We start from the raw sequence: 23,071 nt of genomic DNA, 5'->3' as shown, positions 1-23,071 counted from the left end.
TTGTAAATAGGAAAACGTATAGCATTGTAAATAGGAAGCTGTACCCATGCACCCGCATACATTTGTACGTAACGTGACACAGTAAGGCAAAATATCAACCTAGTGTCCTATTATGAAATTAATAAGCACCTATTACTAGTTATAACATTATTTTATGGGTCTAGAGTTTAAGTATATGAAGTAAGTACCAAATGTTTATGTCACCAATTACTATTATGTACCAAATATAAGCACATATATGCTTTTGTCTATATGTAATTGTGTATGTCCTTGTATATATGTAATTGTACCCATGTATCTACTAGTGTTATCACATATCTTGGCACTGTATAGTTAATATACATCTATTACGCCCTGAATAATCATGTACCTAATGTGTCTGTACACAAAATGTCTGTATATATGTATATGAATTTATGTTCTGTATACAAAATGTCTGTATATAAGTATATGAATTTATGTTCTGTATACAAAATGTCTGTATATATGTATATGAATTTATGTTCTGTATATATGATAATGTAACTATGCATCTGCGCATTTTATCCTGTAACTCGACACAGTATCGCAAAGAACTAACTAGAGCCCCACTCTAAAATTAATTGCACCAAATATCTGTTCAGCATTGTATTAAGTACCTATTGTTAATGTATGTTAAAGTAGCACTTACCTAACGCTTGGGTATCCACTAATTACTGTGTACCTAATACACATGTTTTAATATCTTTGTACATTGGTTAATGTGCTTAGGAAACAGTACAAATTATTCAGTAGCAAGACACTGTACCACACAGTACTAATCTAGGGTCTAAATTTTAATTCACTGTACTAATTACTTATTCCAGCATAACATTGCTCACCTAATATTTCAGTATGTACATGTCTTCTGTAATCTAATGATAATGCTTCAAAAGATCACAGTGTACTCAACATATGAGTACACACGTTATGTATATATGCTACCGTATCCATGCTTTTGCATACACCTTGTAACATGGCAATGTATTATCCAGTGTCTAACATTAATTAGCTTTAACGCCACTGTATGAAGTACCAAATTTGTATGTATGTTTATATATTAGTATATTAGCACAATGAACACGTATGGTTATCTAGATAAAGGTGGACGTGGCGCTATACCGATTAACCGTATTGGTAGAGGGGTGGTGCCCACGTCCTCCGTCGCATGTCTAAAATATTCATATAAAAATTATAAAAATAGCTGCATTAAAATGTAAAGTTTTAATAAATCCAGCAAGAGTCATTTTTACGAGTTAACCTGGTAATTAATACAATAGATAAAAACCGGGTTTATTGGTTTTAAATCGTTTAGTTTGTTAATCAATAACAGGCAAATTGAATGTAAAAGAAACAATATCTTATGTTTCACCAAAGGGCAATAAACTGGCGTTGGGGGAGGCTGAAAATATTTTATATTAGGTATCTTTAGAATTTCCGATTAATGGGATAAATATTGCCGTACATTTGTTTTCGCTATTACCTTTTTAAAAATAATACTTAGAAATAACGTTTGTGCGAAATCCTTTTAATCGTGTCTCTATTTTTTACAGTCGCTATTTATTTTTTCAAAAAATAATATATGCCGATAATATTTTGTAGCAGCACTTAAAAAGAGATGTGAACAAAAAAAGTGAGTTTTGAGACTAGCAGCCACACTAGTGCTTAATAAAATGATAGCTTAGATTGCATGCGATATGAAATTGTTTCATAAAAAAGTACAGTCAGCTCATCGTTGCTGGAAAATCGTTTGAATTCAACAGGGAATTCGTCGACATGCTGCCCAGACGGAAAATTGGTTAATGACGCTGACTGCCGTACTGAAAGGCCCGGTTCGAACCCCGAAAAATCGTGAATATTTGTAAATCTATCTTGTCTGTGCAACATGGAGACGCTTAAAATACAAATTGAGCCGAATGTGCCCGGGGATGTTGCGATAAGGGGGGAAAGGGAGACCCTCAGACTCGTCCTCTAGGGTGTTCCCAGTCAAAGCTAGGAGGAATTGTTTTAGTTTTACAATTAATATTTAATTGTTGTGTTTAAAGATTACTGTGTTTAAGATTAAGAATACTGAGTAAAAAATAAAGCTTGTCTGTAAAGCAAGAAAAACAACAGAAGTCTCATTTGAAATGATAAGTAAAACATACGAGACTCACGCATTTACTCTAGCCAAAGGTTTCCGTTTGTATGAACAATCTCTTGATGAATATAAATGCGTTGACGATGAATGCAGAAGTAGAAAATATATCGTTTATTGTGATTAACAAGACGGTTAATGTTTTACGGAACAAAATTTTCAAAATGAAAAAATGCAGTCAAATAAAAAATAAAATGGCATTTCAAACCGGAGCAAAGAATTCACCAGATGACAAAGCTGTGTTTTGAATTCGTCAAGCATCTTAATTTTGATTTAATGCAGTATTAAAGTCTTGGAAACGCGTCTCCAAAAATATAATAAAGAATTGTTTTAAGTATGCCAAACTTCTGATAAACGATAAAATAAAGTAAGACGTAGAATAAAAAGTGCCTCAAACTTCCAAGAATTGTTAGCAATTTAACAGTGCAGGGGATGTTGATGAGATATCTCAGGCTGCAGATTCAATAACATAAAAATATATCTACTCGTCGCTTTCAGAAACAAATCCAAACGCATTAGTAGATAAAATATTCTGAAGAAGGGGATGAACAAACCGGTGAATATCTTACAAATGCTGAGATCAGGGATGTCATATGACTATTCAGATTAGATGTGCAGCTTTGTATAAATAATTTCCAAAAGCATTACAAATAGTTCAAAAAATAAACTTTTGCGCAAGATTTATAAGCGGTAAAATATTAATGATCTTTTTCTCTGATAAAGTGTTTTCTCCCTCATTCTCGCATCCCTTTGTGGTGCAATTTGAAGCATACTCCACGCGTATGCGAAAGGACCAGGGTTCGAGTCCTGGCGACTGCACTGCATATTCTTCATGTTTCCATCTATTGAAAAAAACCTAATGATTCCACACTCTAATTAAAATACTATAAAAGTAAATATTCATATTTTTCTTGTTGTATTTATATTAAATTAATTAAAGTCCATTGATATTTCGAAACAAATTTCCTTGTCGTTACTTTTATCATTCGGTTTAATTTTATCAAAACAATCATGGACAAACGTGAACACATAAATTTTTGACTAATTTGTGCTATGTGACAAAATACCCACTACTACTAAATTATTCTAATTAACATAATTTTAACCGAAATAATTTCTCAAAATTTGAATTTTAAGGGATATTTTCGTTTATTACATTTCAATTTTTTGTGATATGTTAAAGTATATAATTATATGTATATATATATATCAACTCTGTTACTCGGCTCAGTGATCTCAGTTTTTTTTTTTCTTATATGTTTGTAAAGTGTGCATTTTTTGCTTTAAAATGATTGAATTATGTTGTTCTTATCTTCCGATTAAGATTTTTATGACTTTAGTAAATCTGTCTGCAATATGTTTAGAACTATCAACAATTTTAAAGTTAAAACACAATAACACGCCGAACAAATACTAATCCAGAAGTCAAACAACAAAAATCAGCGTTATATTTTCAAATTTTCACAAGACTAGTTTCGATGGTTTAACCGAACCACCATCCTCAGGTGCAAAAGAACAAATGAACGAGATAGTTACATAAGTTAAGAAAGCCTAGACAGAAAATAAGCTAGTGGCGTCAAAATTTTAAATTTTTGAAAAAACATTTTCCATTAGAAAACTGGATTTTCTAGACGCATTTCACATTCAAAAAAATCTTTCTGTTCTAGTTAACGATCCTAATTCCAATCCATCTTTGCCTTCGGCCCTTAAAGAAATTATATTTTAGTTTTAGTTTCATCAACAGTGGCGCCACGAGCTTATCTAATCTCCAGGCTTTCTTATCTTATCTAATCATTATATCCTATTTCGTTCATTTGCGCTTTTGCAGCTGAGGATGGCGGTTCAGTAAAACCATCGAAACTAGTCCTGTGAACATTTGAAAATGTAACGCTGTTTTTTGTTTGACTTCTGGATTAGAATTTAAAAGTTTTTTTAAATGCCGCTAAGCCTAATATTTTTTTCCATGGCGGCCATTTCTTGTTTACATTTGAAACAGCAGAACAGTAGATTTGTTGCCAATCTAAAGAAATTAAGCTTCGCAATAACTAAGATAACGCCTTCTTTTATTATTGCGAATTAAATCATGCTTAATCCATTCTTGAATTTATTCGTGGAAATAAGTGTTTAAGATTTACTTCATAATTTTCAATACAGACATCTTGAGTTTTAATTTATTTTTGACTTGTCGCAAAGTGAGAACTGAATTAATTGAATGAGAAATACTGAATTCTGTAAAAAACTGTTTATTTTTTGTTGTTGTTTGCTGAATTTCTTTTATACATGATATTTATTCTTTGGCTATAACTGAAACAAAAACAATTAATAAGATCTTTTTATTTAACAACAGCAATAATGCAGACTTTTTTCATTTCTAACAAAATATGAGCTCAGTTTTTTACAAACAAATTATGATAAGTCTTAATCAACCAACCAATTTTTCAATACATTTCTCAAAAACTGATAAAGTGCTGTTTTCTTTAGGTCTTCGGATGATTTTGCACCGTCTGGAGGTAATAGAGCTTTACATTCGTCTGCCTCGCCGTCAAATCCGTTGCAGACTACATCTGGAAGTTGTGCAACAGCTAAACTAATCAGCTCTGAAGCCGTGTCGACTGCCTCTTTGCCACATGTGTCTGTGCCCATTTTCATGAAAACATTGGTAACCTTTGCATAGCCACTGAAAATATAAATATTAAATTACTGAAGTGATCAACTGTAAATTTTGTAAATTATATTCACATATATTCTTATGCAGAAAATGCGAAGCAGGTAAAATGCATTGTAGTTGAGTATATTCGAATACTGATTCAAATACAGTAATTTATTACTTAAGCATGGCTATTTATGTATTGAATGAACAATGAAATTTTCATTTCAATGCATAAATATGCTGTTTCTCAGTGACTCAGTACGTATCCCACACTTTTAATCTTATCCTTATTTTATCCCAGCCTATAAAAATTTGCGCACCCTATTAAAACCTTTTCGCGAAGGCGCACCTTTGTTTAAAACGCTCGTGCGGGACGGAAGAGAATCGAAGGCAGTCACCGTACAGGACGGAGGTTTGCATCGCTAAGCCTAATTTTATAACAAAAATCATAAAAACAAAAGTTTCGCTTCTAGCATCGTAATTTTTGGTATCGTTTTAGATTATTACTTGAGCTCTTATATATGTTAAAATTAGCCCTTAAAATTTTTTTTCCTGTATTTTACATGAAAATATACTTAAAACATTGCTTATCTTCTAAAATAATTTTCGGAAGCGCTATTCAAATTATTCCACAGTTTTAATTGATAAAAATCCATCAATTAAGTTTAAAATTAATAAAAAGAACACAATAAAGACTATTTACAGTAAGAAGTAACAAAATTTAAAATGAAAACGAGTGTGGTAAATCTCGAAGCACAGAGAAGTATCACTTTGTAACTCTTAGAAAAAGTATCACTTTTTAACTCTTTAGAAAATGAATCAGTACTCTCATTTGCGTTAGTAAATGGTTCACTAACCATACTCTTCTTCCTCTGATAAATAGCGCCTTCCCGCCATAATAGACTGGAGGTGAGGCCTAAATAAAAAAAAGAAGGAACGGAAATATATCTGAAGGCAATGCAAAACGTAAAAAAACTCCACACAGTAACCCTAAAAATCCGTACATAGTAGAAGAAAAAAATAAAATAAAAAAAGGAATTGGATATAAATCAGATACGAGAATTTTTTCATTAGCACGCAGCGATTTAAAGAGCCCATCTCTGTTTACGCTTTCCGTCCGCCCCCCCTCGAACAGCTGATAAGAAAAATACCAAAGTCAAGTAGAATATATCAAACTGAAAGTCAGGAACCTAAAACTGTGTTCATTTCAAAAGTAATGGACACAGGATGCCATCTAGTGGCCTTCAGAAAAACGTTCCACCTTAAAATGCGTATACGCCTCACCCGTCCTCTGAATGGGATCTTTACTGATGCGTGGATGCGACGCCCGGCTGTAAGAGGCGTTCTTAGGGAATGCGTATATGGGACGCCCGTCCTGAATGAGTTAATTATCTTATCCCACCCTATTAGTCTGCAGTATTAGAGTCACGAGACTCTTGAGCTAAAGGAAATTAATGTCAAACCTAAAGAACTGTCAGAAGAAAAATCGTTATTGAAGGACTCTTTAGAACTATATTTTCTTCTTCTTTCCAGCATGCCTTCATGATGTAATAATAGCACACTTGGAGCGTATTCGAGAGGTCCAAGCCGCAGTTTAAGTAAAAATGCATAAAATCATTAGATGTCTAATCAGAAATATTAAATATTTTATGAAATGACACTAACTAGACTCATTAAATTATTACATTTTTTATGATAATGACTTCAGCCCGCTAACGAGCGGCTATTTTTGAAAGAATAGCCGCTCGTTGAATAAAGAAAATATGTTTGGCAACTCCTGATACTATAATGGGAATTCTAAAGCCTGTAATGCTTGGTGCAAGTATAAAAAGCTTAAAAAACTCGCTGGTGTGACGTTGAAATCTGAATCCTTTCATATTTTCGGTATTTCTTTCTTACATTACTTGGTAGCGTTTTTTAAAGGAAAGAAAAGCTTGTTCCAATTTCTATTTTTTTTTCTTTTTAAACACAACAATACTTCGTGTACAATTCGAATACTGGTTTTCACATTCCAGTTTTCCTGCATATAGGGAATGCTATGCCATGATGCAACTGTACGTGTCTATGAGTCAATGATGCATATAGGAAATAATATGCCATAGTCCAAACATATCTATGAGTCTCCAACCACGTGTCTATGCGTTCATGATGCAACTCCATGAGTTTAAAAATGGCAGTTTATTTGTAGACCAACCATTAAATTACTATATTTTACCGCTGATTAATTAAAGTTATGTTAGTGTATGCTACTTTGTGCTTTCATATATTCTTTAATATGCCAATTAGTAGCTGTTTATAATTCATATTTCTTTTTGCGAACTGTTTAGATCATTTTTAGAATATCTAAAATACTGTTAAAATATATCATTAAAGTGTAAAAAGGGAATTCATTTCTATATTCGAGGCTGCCATAGTGGCTTATGTCGAACTGAAACTAACATATCCTATTCTACATGAATTTCCTACTAATGTTTTCTTTCGAATTTCCTACTAATGTTTCAGTGACATATAGGTTACATAGTGTACAAATACTAAATAAAAAGCATACGTAACTGTATTTCTTTTCAAACTTTGGCAATCAAAATTCCTGCTTTCGATTTTTGCGATGTACTTTGCTGCCCATATTTTCTTATAAAACTCCTTTAACCTTTATTTGTGTAACATTATTGTGTAACATTATGTATACTGCAGAAAAAAAAGGAGGGCAGATTTCGTTCTACTGGGCCGATTGACGAAATTCCAACTTGCATTTTTCATTTCTCGAAAGCACGGTTTAGGATATGTATTATATTTAAATATAACATTGTTCTAATATAGGTATTTTCACACAAAATCGGAAATTTTCTTATTATGCCAAACTTCCAAGTTGGGTTAACATCGCACATTTTTAAAAATATTAACTCTAAAGATTTAGCTCCGCAATATTAATTGAATTTGATATATATTTATTAATTAAACTTACTAGATTCCTTCTTCGAGAATTCCAAATTTAGGTTTAATCCAAATAAAATTCGCCAATTTTTTATGATTTATTTTTAAAATTTGTATTTTTAAATAATTTTGTATAATTTTTTAGAAAACGTTGTTGTATTATAACCTATAAAAATTTTAACATCCTCTTAAAGTAGATGTATTTCTAGGCACACCTGCAAAAAATTAGGGTTTGTTTTTATTCCAAATTTCCTAAGATATACGTAAATTTACATTTTGGCGCGTTTTGAAATTTGGCATGTTTGTTAAAAGCGATAATAACATCAAATATAGCTTAGGCACTTTGCTAAAATTATTTGGAAGTAGGAACGAAGTAACTTTTTTTCCGCTCATGCACAATGTAAAAAGGTAGGAACAATGTGTCTTTTCTTCCGTTCCCTCACTATGGAAGGGAAAGGAAAATAGGTTGCCATATATTAAGAAATTCGCCAAGTGAATTGGCGAAAACACTTGGCACAAACTGAAAAAAAAAAAAAAAAAAAAAAAAAAAAATTCGTCAAGATATTTTTTTTTTAATTTCTCAATAAATTTTACACAAAATTTTACAAAATTTAATATTTAGGCATAATTTGAGTCGTAGAATGGAAATATGGAAAATCTGGCATGCCATTTCAGAAAAAAATCCGCTTTTGTGTCTAAATACTTATATTAGAACAATGATATATATAAATCTAATATATATCCTAAGTCGTGTCTTCGAGACATGAAAAACACAATTTTAATTTTGTCAATCGACACAGTAGAACAGGAGATATATAGAACCGTCCCTTTTCTTCTGGCTCAGTGTACATTGTGTGCAAAGCAATGCTACAAATTTAATTGGGAAACATCTACAGTTTAAAGAGTGTTATAGCTGAAATTGACTTATCGTTTGGATTTTAAGAAATTAGTTTCGCAATTTTATATTAATCAGAACAACGAGTAGCAGATCCAATTAATGATGCATTAATCACCACAAAAACTATATTAATTATAATATGTTTATAATAATCATCGCCATAAACCAGAATCGTTATAGTATAACGCTCTATACTGAATTAAGTTTCTTGGTTTCATTTCGAGTAATTTTCCTCATACTTTCGTATTAAAATATTCATATAATAATCATATATTGGCAAAAAATTAATTATTATAATATATTGTGAAGTATTTCTTTGCATACTGATGTCTTATAATCGATTTCGAGCGAAAGGAAAATTTACTTACCAGCATTCGAATGTCAGTTGGTCTTTTACTGGCACTTTATCAGACATCTCTAAAATAGCTAACATGTACTCAATTTGAGATTTTATGTCATCACTCTGTGATACTTTATTCAGACAAGATGCATGAGTTAAATATTCTGAAAAAATATTCAAAAGTGTTAGTTTATACATTTTTGACGTTAATAAAGACTAAAGCAAATAAAACATTGCAACTAATCCTTTAATGTAATGTCTGCTGCTACCATAAACTGTTGGACTAATTGTAACAACAAGAGCGCCCTCTGGTGAGTAGCCAGAGAAGTACTTCAGTAAAAGCCAAGTGTCTAACCTGATAGGCTGTATCAGACTCTTGCGCTGTAATTTTCTTAAATGTAATGTCCGTGTGTAACTTAAACCTGTTAATAAATAATTGTTACACTATAAAGGACTCTTCTATGACCCTATCCAAAACGACCCCCCTCGTAACATATTTTTATATAATAGATATACATTTCTATACTGTGAAAAACGTGCAGTGCCTAGAAACTCCAAAATTTGAACACACACCTTCTTTCACTCGAATGCGCGCATCTCGAAGTCCAAATTTTTAATATCCAATTTGGGTTTTACCTATTTCATATTTTGTACGAATTTAATAAATTTTTAATTTATAAATTCAAAGACTTAAAAGCCCTGTGCTGCCACTACTCGAAATAGAACATTTTTCTCCTTCGGTGTGCCTGTTGCCATTAAGCAAAATGTGAGCTGTTTATCTTCCATATTTAATCAATAAAATCTCTTATTTAAAGGCAAAATGAGCATACTTCCAGAAATAAAATGGCTTAATTTTCCACTCGTCAGTGTGTTGCCCTTCGTCAAAGGTATATGAACTTTAAATCTGAAATTTAATTTTTATTTTATTGATATTTATTTAAACAAAGAGATTTAAAAGCAATAAAATAAAATCTTATATTTTAATTTCTAAAATTTGATTGATTTAAATGAAAACATGTTTAATTCATGATATACCTAATTAAAAGCATTTATTTTTTTTTTATGAAATTAGGACGGCGTTACCAAACTGTTACCGTTATGGTGGTAAACGTTGTAAAAATTCTAGTGCTTGGCATAGAAACTATCAATTTTTTGAAAAAAGAGATGGAACTCGAAACAAGTTTAGCCACACCTACGACAAGAACAGAGTGGAAAATGCTTCATTAAAGAAATTATACTGGAGGAAAATTTCAGAAGTTTCTTAGACATTAAAACGGCCAAAAATTCAATTTTCGAAAGCTAATATTATTTCATGCACTACTTCGCCTCTGAATTTGGATTCTTTGATACTACTGAATTCTGTCTTTCTTTCTTTATTTATTTTACAAATTAATCCTGTTAATGACTTCATTTTAAGTCCATTCTTGTTGGAGGCGTGAATAATATCTGTTTCCATAACTTAAAGCCCAACAAACACAATTCTACCGATTTCGTTGCTGTATAAACAACGCTTTAATGATGTTGGACTGAGATTCAACAAAACTACAATCAGTTATGAAATGTTTTTTCTTTATTTGAGCTAATTATTACTTTGAAATTTCGCATTTTCACCCATTTAGAACTCTCTTTTAAAAACACAAATAAGAAGCTAGTTGTTTTCTGAGGTATATTCTCTCTCCCTTCTCCATGCCTTCATGGTGTAACAGTAACACACTCTGCGCGTATTCGAGAGGTCCACGTCCGAGTCTCGGCAAGGGCATTGTTCTTTTTTTTTTTTTTTTTTTTGTCTCCAGCTTCAAAATTTCTAATGACCCTACAGTGGCACCCGAATTAAAAGATATGGTGGATGATGATTCTTCACCACCAGGATTTTGCGAATGGGCCTCCTAATCCTCAGTCGCCCTTTAAATAGAGATGTATATAGGGTATTTTCTTCCTCCTTTCTGCATGCCTTTGTGGTGTAACGGTAGCACACTCGGCGCGTGTTCGAGAGGTCGAGGTTCAAGTCCCGGTGAAGGCATTGCTAATTTTTCACGTCTCCCGCATAAAAAAATGCTACTGATTTAAATCCCGCATAAAAAAATCCTAATGTCTTAAATATATTTATAAATATCTTGTTTGGCAGTAAACGTACTCTCTGTACCATTAGACCGTATTAAATTATCTATTTCGTTTCGTTTCATGCATTGCATTTGTAGAGATATTAGGTATTTTTAAAGAAGGAGAGATGAAAAATGAGCTACGCCTTCGCCGGCAATCAAACCACGGACCTCTGGAATACGCACCCAGCGTGCAGACCACCACACCACGAAGGCATGCCAAGAAGGCGGGAAAAATACCTTATATAATATTATGATATTTTATGCATTTCATATATTTATTTCATGAAGTTTCCTATGTACAGCTGTGTGAGAATAATATAATTCCAAGAACTTACTTGCACGAAGGTCAGATCCAGGCTTGCAGAAATCTTCTTTCAGACCGATTACTCCTTCCACCACCAGAGCTATAACTTCTTTCTGCAGCGGGGTCATACAGGTGTCACGGAATTTATAGGCACAGTTGAAAGCTTTATCAAGCTCTCTGAAAATGAACATTTCGTTAGAGTTTCTATTGTGCGCTATAAATAACATGTTCGGTATAGTGGCCATGGCCTCTGTTGAGGATCATTAAAGTAATTTATACTACAGATGGTTATTTATGAATGATGCGTATTAGATTCCCGGTAAGGCTACAGTGAATGTTCCAAAGTTTCTAAACTATTTGCTTCTTCATGTCTTTAGATGTAAATAGAAGCAGCTATTTAACAATCTAAGGGTACAAATGACTAAAACTACGGAATTCAGGAGATCTTCCAAAGTTCACTGAAGTTTTAAACTTGGTTAATCAAAAAGTCCATGAATTTTCTTGCATTTTTCTCTTATGCAATATGAACATGCGCAATTTACTTCCACAAAAGCAACCGACATTTTATATAGATCAACCTTGCTTGTTTTACTGTAAATCATATCTTAAATTTATTTCTTATATTCCTCGTTAGACTTAGTAATATCAGGAAATTGGTGCATTTTATTTTTACGTCTTTGAACAAAGTAAAGAATGTATTGTAATGGAGAAAAACTTTGGTATCATATTTCAACGGAAATACCCCCAAGCTGACCATTGCCGAATCCATTCAGATAAATTATTTTGCATGACGTCTGTACATGTAGATAAAATAAATCCATTTTACAATGTAAAGTGGATTTAAAGTGGATTAAAAAGGGATTTTTTTTCATGAAGCCAGTATGTACGTCAGACGTACGCTTGTATACATTTGTGTATCTATGTATTTTGCGTAACTCAAAAACGATTAGCCGTAGAAAAACACATTTATTATACGGGACTGCTATAATATCTAACTATGCAGCTCCCTTTTTCATGCAAGCTCTAGTACCAAACGTACATACACATGTAAGAAAAATGCAGAATATTTAAAAGATTAAAATTAGCAGCTTAAATTCCATTCTGTATTCTAAAAATTGTAACTTCTATTTGCACTGCGTGATTTCGAGAATAATCTTGTCATTTGTTTCTTACGTAATTCTGATGATTTGGATGGAATTCAAACATACAATAGTAATTTTACAGCTAAGTTAACTATCCAATGAAAATGCATTGAAAACCAAAACTAACTCCGTTTGAATTAAGATTTCACCCTAAACATAATGTACTTGCTTTCTACGCTTTGGCCTAGCTGTACTGCAATCTGTCTGCTCCTTCTTTCTGACTGCAGATTTATATAAAATGTAAACTTTTTGGAATAGACACAATTAATGTGCCAAGTTGATCGTGGCAAGAACATGTTTACTGAAATAAAACTTGGATTAAAAATACATTCACTGGCAAATTTCTTATTTATTGTGATTCGGCGTTTCAGTATTCTACGACATCAGAATTCTCGCTTTTCATTACGAATTATTATAGAATCTATTACATACATATAGACCACCTCCTTACCCGGCGTAAAAGTCCTTACAAGGCTCTATTTTAGCAGTTGTTATCCGAAGTGATATACCTCCAGGTACAGAAGAGTTTTAACCCTTTCCGGCACGCTACCTTTTAAAGTCGGAGTTTTGATTTAAAAAAAAGTACGCAGTCTAATTAGGCCTAGAGGAGTGCACAAGTAAAATTTTGTGAAGATAGCACTTATCGTTTTAATTCTGTGGGTGTGCGCAAAGTGGCACATTGATTGAATAGAGCTTCGAAAAGAGTGCTGAAATGAGAATTGTCGTCAATGAACTGACCGATGAGATGCGGAGAAACAAAGAATACTCTCAGTTGTCCTAGATTATCTGTGAGCCCGGTCTGGGCACACCTAGGGTTCGCCGTTTGATTTTAGACAAGATTTTAAGGTAAAAACTTAAACCTAATGTAGAATAAGGAGATTAGCATACAGCCAAAAAAAATAACATAGAAATTTCTTTTCAAACAATCCTTTTTATACCCTAAAGAAATCTGAAAGATTTCTTTGAAAAATGAGGGTCTTAAAAAACTAAACATGGCTAAAATTTATGGACTGGTTTGTGTTGAGCTACCATTTACTATAAATAAAGAAAGTTCACAGTAACCTATAGTAACGTATAAATCCTTTTCATTCAATTTTCTGTGCGTACAGAAGGAAATTTTTAGGTATGGACAGACCGGACAGACTGTGCTGCAAAGTGTTAAATGACGAAATATTCATGTTTTGGAATGTCAAATTAAAATAAAATGGCAAATAACGAATTCTCAATGTTAATGTGGTCTCCTGCTGCCTGTACTTTCCAAGAAAATTTCATACGGTACGATAAAAGTTCACCGGAATGTTTAATTTCAAGATTAGCAACTTTGTAGGTGATTTTTAATGTTCTTTAAAGGTCGTTTAATTATGTAAGAATAATTCGAGGAAACAAATTTAAATTAAGTGTAGGAAAAAGTGCATAACATTTAATAGGCCATACAAGGAAGTCTTCCTACTGTATGATTATATTGTTTATTATTATTTTCCAGCACTAATATTTTATTTTTTTTGCTCTTATGAAAAATAGCGGTGGTGAATTTTTCACGTATTTTACACAAAGGGAGTGAATTTAATTCCCAGCCATTTTATGATACCTAAAGCGTAAAGAAATAATTGGCTTCAGAGGAACAATTTATAACAGCTGAGCAATTCTTGTACATTTATTGAGCGTTATGTCTAATTAATATGCTAATTTAGCTACAATAAGCATACTTACTGGCACATAGTATCAAGATCCGAGTCCGTTGTTGGAATTGATCGCTTTGGCAGTGTGTGCAGCCAATTTATGCCAATATCCAAGCAATTCATGAGCTCGACCGTGTGGCAATGGGGCTCAGCCAAGCAACAGGAAGCCACAGCTGCAAAATATTAAAATTTAGGCTATATGATATAATTCAGTATATTAACCCTAATTAACATCTAATGCTTTTTAATATTCATGAACAGGTATAAAATTAACAAATCGCTAACTCTTTCAATTTTATGGGAAATATTTTTCCTTTATCATTTTAAATACGAAAGTTGTTAATTTTTATAAAAATATCTAACATGCTTATATTTTAAATGGATTTATTTTTGCCATTTTTATGTAATTCATTTTTAACCCAAAAGGTGTTATTAGTCTGGAAATGTGATTTTGCATTGAACCACTATAAATACGTCTTTTCACTTTTCATTCGAGGTCTGTTGCCATTCGGCAAAATATAAGAAATTTATGTTTCTTAAACTATCTGTCTGTTGTGGATGAACACGCTAAGTTATTTGAAACCAATAGATACAGTTCTTAATATTCGCTTCTTGCTTTTGAATTATTGATCTGAAAAATAAAAGTGAATTTTAATCATAACCTAACTAATTTAAAATATTCAATACTTTCATAGAATGACGTTATATATGTTTTCAATATTTATTTCGTGTTTTGTAAGACTTTAATGAATTTTTGATTAACAAACTCGATGGTTTGAAAACGGGCGGTGGCAACACAGCCTAATTTTGCACAATAGCATCTCTTTAAATCAGATAAATCTCGAAGCTTTGTTGTAATAAAGAGGCAAATGGTCGATTGTTGTCCGTTTTATTATTAAAAGTGACCAGTTTGATATTAAGTACTTATCAGAGAAATATAAGTATAGTGCATAAAGAAGATTGAAATTGCTTTTGAAAGTTATATGTGAATTATGATAATTTTCTGCGTTGCTGTTTTCCCAAGCTGCTTTAATGAAGTTTAAAATTATAATAAATTGAGAATTGGTGCTTTCCAGTTTGCTTTTAACGTATTCATTATTTAATTTTTTTATCTTCAGGTCATATGTTTCTCATAAAATATTCCAGTTTATGTTTTAACAATACTGTCATTTAACCAAACTGCTTAATTTAAAATTGGTAATTGCATATGAGAATAAACAATCTGTGCAAGTACGGATATTTTTAAACAGCAAAGTTATAATTAAGATAAAAAACAAGCCGAACAAGTATTAATTTCGAATTCCAACAACAAAAATCAGCGTTTATACTTGCAAATTTTCACAGGACTAGTTTCAATGATTTTACCAAACCATCATACTTTCACATACCAAAGTTTTGTTTGTTGCAAAAATTTACGTTTTGACAGCTGAAGATGATGGTTCGGTAAAACCATCGAAACTAGTCCTGTGAAAGTTTGCAAAGATAATGCTGATTTTTGTTGTTGGAATTCGAAATTAAGCAATGTTATTGTCAGTTACTTTAAAATCGGAACAGTGAGGTTATTTTCTACCGCTCGATCTGATTCGTAACCACATAGAAATAACAGCTGCCGAAAAAAACGTAGATTCGCTTAATCTACCACCCACCAAATTCATTTCCGTCTACATCTTATGTGTTTAGCTTCATGAAAAACCAATGCAGGAAGCCATGAAAAGCCAATGTAGTCATATTCAATGTAGCAGGCCGGATGAAATATGTAATAAAGGAATAAAACTGCCTATATATAAATATATACATATATTAAGGTATACAAAGAGAATATAGAAGACTTAAGCAACGTTTCCTTCAAAATGCCATCACACTGTTTTCATTACTTTCTCTATAATTTAGAGCAGATTTTCTTAAACTGTGTGTCGCGAGACCTGCAGCAGGGGGTCGCCAAAAATTTTAACAGTTTTGATATTTCTTTAACTTATTATAATAATTTTACAATTACCAAATATTTTTACTCAACATATCTGAAAATACATAAAGATAAGGCAATACAGACCAAGAAAAAAACGAAAACGTTTCTACGCATTCTTTTTATAATATAAACAATCATTTTCCTTACTTTGCACGCGACGCTGTCATTTCGTTTTTTATTTATTTAAAATTTTCACATTGTTCTATGTCTTAATATTAGAAATTAAAGTTAATGACCTAAAACTGCGGTAGTATATTACAGCACATGTGATAAAATTTATAGTTTTGCTCAAGCGTGTGTCTGATTTGCGCAATAATTATTGGGGTTTCACAAAATTTTTGTAACTATTATGGGGTCTTGGGGGTCGCGAAAAACTCTCAGTGATAAAAAGTGGTCGAGACTGAAAAATGTTTAAGAAGCCCTGATTTAGAGCACATTTGACACCTGAAACATCAGGTTTAAATTTCGTTGGTCAACTAATATGCGAAATATTTCCAAGCAGCACTAAGAATTTCAGCAATTTGGAAAAAATAGCAAACAGAATTTATAAACATTAAAAATTAGATATGCTAGGAATACATACAACTTGCACACTATTTTATTATTTACCATCACAAAACAGATGTCAATATGTTAACGGAACGTTTAAATTTAATAAGATATAAGTATCAAGTGAAGTCTTCATTTCGTTTTTATTTTTTTATTTTATTATTACTGCAACTTACACTCCTAGTCTCATCTATCTGCTTAATGAGCGGGGATGCGTTTGTGGAAGTCTTTCTAATGGAAACTGGCTGGAATACACTTTACACATAGGGAAAATCCCTAAAAACACCCATGCAACCAGCCAATTCTCCTGGAATCGAATCCTGATCGAACTACCAGTATTTCACGATATTACTTCTCAGCCGCTGTTAAGCCGATGCAGTCTTCACATTGCCGTATCGATTGAAAAAAATGAATTTGAAATAAAATTCATTAATATAGAATTTAAAATTCACAATGCGTTGTTGAAATTATACTTTCAGCTGATGCTGACGTGTGTGCTGTGATCAGCTGAGAATCTGATCAACACCAAACGATACTGGTCGACTCCACCTGAACAGCTCGAGAAAGCAGTGGATTGAGCATTGCAATCAAGCGCAAACTAACAATTTGCCGAGTTACTCGGAAAGTATGAGTATGAGTAAGTATGAGCGGAGATTCAAATAATAATTAAGTCGGATAATTAAGTCGGTAAATTCTGAACAAAGTAACTTCTAGATGTGCTGGAATGGCACCTAGAAAAGAGGCAAAAGTTATTAAATATAATATAAGCAGTAACGATATGGATATTAATGTAAGACCAAAAATTTTATGATGATTGATATTATTCACTACCGTATAGAAGAGACCACCGCGAAACAGTCGTATCGATTTAATTCACCTTTACAGTATAAAGTAAGAAAATTTTTCTTCTTTGTTATTAAAATATATAAATCTTTATATTTGCAAATACAAATTTAACTCATTTCATTGAATGAATACTGTTTTTAATAATAAAAAAAGTAAAAGAGTATCTTACGTAAGCACTCAAGAAATGTGTTAATCTTGAGTTTATGCTATGGGTAATGCTTCTATTCAGCAGCGTGATATCAAAACTTAAACACTTAAGAATTGAAAATTATGCAATATGATGCAATTATGTCATTACGCAATTTCGTAATTTCCTTTTACACTAACGGATATAACCCACATGTAGTTTAAAGTCAATTATATTTCGCGACATTATAAAATACAGAATAATATGATGGTTTATTTCATAATGCTAATATTTTTTTTCTATTTAGTAATGACAAACAAACGCTTTAATTTAATATGACAGAATGAAAGCTAAATTTAATTCAGTCTTTCAAACGTTATTGCTGTATTAGAAAACTCTATAAACTGGTTATAAATGCAGTCTATTTCTTCTTGCATTTCATTTTCTAACTAAAATAGATTACATTTCGCATAGTCTATTTTTACCATGTTAGAATTAGAATATGTAAATAAAAATTCCAGTTACGCTAATTTTTTTTTTTCATTTTCAATATTAAAAAAAATTATCTCCCAGATTAACATGTTAGATTAAGCTAATATAACAACCAACTGCATATTTTATCGGATAGCTGATAGTTACGTTTATCTCACTAACCGACAAACGAAAGAATTAAAGCAAGCAGATACCCTCGCATGCTTTGTCACATTCAAATAAATTAATAAAGAATTAAAGGGAATTTCATTAAAGTTAATTAATATCAATATGCTTGTCAACGCTGTTAATTTTCTCTATTCCCTATAGCATAGTAAAATATCTCATAAATAAACCGAGTGTCAGAAAGCATAAATATATTGTTTAAGTATGTGCATCCTCTTCAGCAGTTTTATATTTTAATAATTACGCGCCTTGATTTGACGCAAAGTGTAAAATTCTGAATTTTGTGCGCAATGCAGAGAACTACTTATTTATCTCTACTATTAAGTAATGAATAATGCGCAAGTATGTGTGCTTGTATGTTTCTCACATTGTAAAACAGAAACAGCAGAACCTGAAGCGACAAAATTTTCAGGATACTTAGTCCTTCATCTACCCATACTTGTGCACTTCGAAGTCCCAATTTTTACTTATTTTATATTTTGTGAGAATTTAAGAAACTTTTGATTAAAAACTCAGCAATTTAAACTTTTTGCATTACCACTCTGAAAAGAGTAAGATATTTATGTTTTAAATTTAATTTGAAAACTCAGATATATAAAAGAAGTGTGTTGCCCCTTTAAAAACGCAATATATTTGGCTTTTGCTATTAACCATATCGTGGAGAAATGGCGGCATATACAACCACAAAATTTTGAGTACACATAGTGCTGCATCCGATCCTGAGCAGCCCAACATCCGAATTTTTAACTTCGGATTTATTTTTTATTTGTTTCATATTTTGTGTGAATTAAAGACACTTTTGTTTAAAACGTAAGCGATATAAAAGCTTTTTATTGTCACAGGACAAAGTATGATATATTTGCGTTTCAAATTTAACCAAAATTGTCAGCGATATAAACGAAGTGTGTTGCCACACCGCAAAACGCAACATATTTATCTTTCTGATTTAATCAGGTAACTCAGTGATCCGAAAGAAATGCATTACCACTGTACGAATTATAATATTTTTATCTTCCACGCGGTAAGTTACGTAATGGTGCGCTATCGTGTGTGCAGATTTAATTTTTTATTCACATTTTTTTTGTTATTAATTTATAGACAGAACGATTTATAAGCCCTAAATGCAGAATTTGAATTAGTTTAATTATTAGTTGCACTCGTGATATTAAATTAGCTGGAATTTTCCAGTAATGATATTATAAGGTATTTTCTCTCTCCTTTCTACATGCCTTCGGAGTGTAACCGTAGCACATTCGGCACGTATTCGCGAGGTCAAGGTTCGAGTCCTGGCGAGAGCATTGCTCATTTTCTACTTGAAAAATCCTAATCACTGTGTAGTGGCGCCCTAATTAAAAGTGGTGGGTGATGATTCTTCAACACCAGGATTTTGCGACTGGGTCATAATTACCATTTCAAAAAGGGGAGTATATAAAGTATTTTCTCCCCTCCTTTATGAATGCCTTCGTGATGTAACTGTAGCACACTCGGGAAGTATTCGAGAGTTCCAGGTTTGAGTTCCGACTAGGGCATTGCTCTTTTTCCCCGTTTCCTACTTCCAAAATCCTAATGATTCTACAATATACATTTTCGTGTTTTTATAATAACGTTTTTTAAGCTGCTGAATACCCAAGCGGTTAGTTTCTAAATAATAATAATGATTTATTAGCCAGCGTAAACCTCAGTATAAGAACAAGTGAAATAACCATTTAATGAGTTGAAATAAAGTAACATATTTTATTTTGGTTCCGGAATTTTAACTTCTGTATAATGATGACTGCTTAAAAAGTTACTCTTGTCTTTTTTATAGGTTTCGGTTCGCATTCCTAAAAATGTGTGCAATCATTTCAAATAACCGGTGTGCTTTCAAATGCTGCATGCTGAAGTACTTAAAACTATAAAATTTATTTTTTATCATATAAATTGATAGATATTTAATGTACGGCATTTGATAACAGTCAGCAGAGAAAAAGTAAATTTCTGATGTCCATTCTGAAAGTGAACTGCAAGTTTCAAGCACTTTTTTCTGTCTACTCTTTCTCAACCAGCTTCAGATCTCTAATCACTTTTCTCATTAAAAATTATATAAAATCTTATATTTTAAATCAAAAATGGAATTTAAAACAAATTGCTAAAAATAAGTAAAGAACACACCGAGCAAATAATTAAAAACTACAGGAGAAATTTAAAAGCTGCATTAGTTATTGCTTTGTTTATTCTGTTAAAAAACTCCTTAAAATGTATTCTCATTTTAATAAGTATTTACATCTTAAATTCTTCATTTGAAGAAATCGAAGACATTTTTAACCTCATTCATTTCATGTTCAACCTCAATCATTACTGTTGAGGTCCTACGTGTTTTTCCTGAACTTCAAAATATCTCATGACAAAATAATTTTGATGCAGTTGTAGTTTATAATAAATTCTAAATTCAATATTCTTTTCGAGAGTGGTAAGTTTAACAGTATTCGCTTAGTAAGAAAATGCTACATTTCTGAATAGATATAATTTTTTATTATTTGTCATTCGTCTATATAAACGCATTTTTATGATTTTAGACTTCAATTTTATAATAAATATAGCAACATAAATTAGCTTAAAGGGTCAATTTGCACAGAAGGGATATTAATTTTGTTAGGGCAATTTGCGATGGTTCATTATACACAGCGTTTCACTTTTCAAATTGCTGCTAGCAAATATCAGAGCTCTGCACTATATTTAAAGATATTAAGTAATGAACAATATGCGCGGATGCATGTATGTTTCTCGCATAGGGAGAAAACTCTGCGCTACCTAGAGCCATCAAATTTTGAATAACGTAGTTCTTCACTCGAATACGGGCAACTGGAAGCCCAAATTTGAAATTTGGATTTGTTTTATTATCTATTTCATATGTTATAAAACTTTAACGAATTTTTGATTAAGAAACTTAATTCTTTGAAAGCGAGCAATGGCAACAATGTGCAGAAAATATACATTTTTATCTCCAGCTCGCGAGACTGTGTGTCGGAAATTCTAAAGGTATGCTCTTTAAAATATTTTGTATTTTGCTGTTGAATTGAATTAAAAAAACGCCCCTTTCGGCGTAGTATAAAATCTGAAATCCTTCAGATTTTTTTTTTAATTTACTAGTTTATAACATTACTTTAAGCAATATAGCGAGCTGTAAAGGGTAATCATTTAATTTTTAAAAATATTACTTAACAGTAAGAATTGCTAATTAAGCGCTATGAACCAGCATATATATATATTCTAAAAGTAAGGTTCTGAAAGTCATATGTAAAATGCACTAAAATATTTTATGGCATAAATGTACTTGGAAAAGCACAACATAAATCCCAAAACATAATTTTTTATGATCATTTGGTAAACAATCATTCCTAACGTTCCCAGAAGTAGTTTATTTTTAGTACGTTTATAATAGTTGGATACCACTTACCTAAAAGTAATCCTACGGATAGCAGTTTCATCTTAGGAGTTATCACAAATTCACGAGTGAGGAGACGTAATCAGTTTTAGGCAACTCTTTTATCCTTTTATACGATTGTAGCCTGGTTTTCTACAAACAGTAAGGAAAATTAAAATAATTTTTCCCTGACGTAAAATCACTGAAGCATTCAAGAAGGGATTGCACCAGAAGCCTTCACAGTTCCCAACTAGGTCCAATGAAACCGCGTGGGCTGAGCTTGAGCTTGACACTAATAGCAGGCACACAAACAAAAAGGAAAATGTTCAGTTCAGACTTTCATATCGTGTGGCGTAAATTACTAAGTTTAATATCATAAGTGGCGTTAATTACTAAGTTTCTGGAATTTTAGTAAAGACCTTTTTATAATATAGTAAGGTACAACAAAGTAAAATGTTTAAACAGTGTTTTAAAATGCTTATGTGATATGCGATATGCTTTATGTGAAATGTTTTATGTTTTTTATGTAACAAGATGAGATATAGCGATAGGAAAATTTGCGGGAATATTAGTAAAGGATCTTGTTTCGCAATGAGTCCATTTATTATTATTATATGAGTAAAAGCAAAACTGTAGTTTCGTTCTTTATTTCCTGTATCATAAATCTGCTACATAATTAGTTTTGCATACATATAACTTTCATACCTGTAAATTTAACGCCTTACTGAAACAAAATAACTAAGATCATGGATTTTTATACATGCTCCACAAAAATAGGCTTCAGAAGTATTTAATGTGAACCCCAAATAATTTCAAGTTAAACTCAGTAGCCCATTTGGAAAATGTTAATACTTTATTATTAAATGCATAAATGAACATAGTTACTTTTAATACATTTTAAAACCCATTTTTAAGCAGTCTGTTAAAAATCGTTGCACCCAGTGATGAACTATATCAATTTAAATTAGAAGCTCGTATTTTGTTGCTTAAAAGCTGTAGAATTATTTGGTTATTTTGAAGCAAAAAAATGAGAATTGCCTTCGCCCAGACTCGAACCTGGACCTTTCGGATACGCGCCGAGTGTGCTACCGTTACACCACGGAGGCATGCTGGAAGAAGGAAGAAAATACCTAAAATAAAGCATAATATCAAGTTTTTATAAAATATTTTAATTTCTATACACAAAAAGGAGGGAATGAAAGAAAAAAAATAAATGCCCGAAAGGTTTCAGATTTTAACGGTCGTCCAAAAGCTTTTGTTAAAGTTTTTTACGCTCTGCCTGGGCTCTCAGTATAATTGGTCTGCTGCTGCGCTCACTACTG

General features: G+C 31.9%; 1 protein-coding gene across 1 annotated transcript; it reads right to left on the bottom strand.

Annotated features, from left to right (window-relative positions):
- Positions 1–4,474: 4,474 nt before the first annotated feature.
- On the bottom strand, positions 4,475–21,940 carry LOC118188431 (uncharacterized). Its single transcript, XM_035358871.2, has 5 exons — positions 21,783–21,940; positions 14,233–14,374; positions 11,412–11,557; positions 9,003–9,138; positions 4,475–4,832 (listed from the first exon to the last, which is right to left on the bottom strand). The coding sequence occupies exons 1-5, from the start codon at positions 21,811–21,813 to the stop codon at positions 4,574–4,576; spliced, it is 714 nt and encodes a 237-aa protein (XP_035214762.1). The 5' UTR covers positions 21,814–21,940; the 3' UTR covers positions 4,475–4,573.
- Positions 21,941–23,071: the final 1,131 nt, after the last annotated feature.

The sequence above is a fragment of the Stegodyphus dumicola genome, chromosome 3 (genome assembly GCF_044657685.1).
Source record: "Stegodyphus dumicola isolate Sdum_Otavi_A_Nest chromosome 3, ASM4465768v1".
NCBI lineage: Eukaryota > Metazoa > Arthropoda > Arachnida > Araneae > Eresidae > Stegodyphus > Stegodyphus dumicola.
The sequence above is the reverse complement of the archived record's forward strand: the minus strand, read 5'-3'. Positions and strand labels throughout refer to the sequence as shown.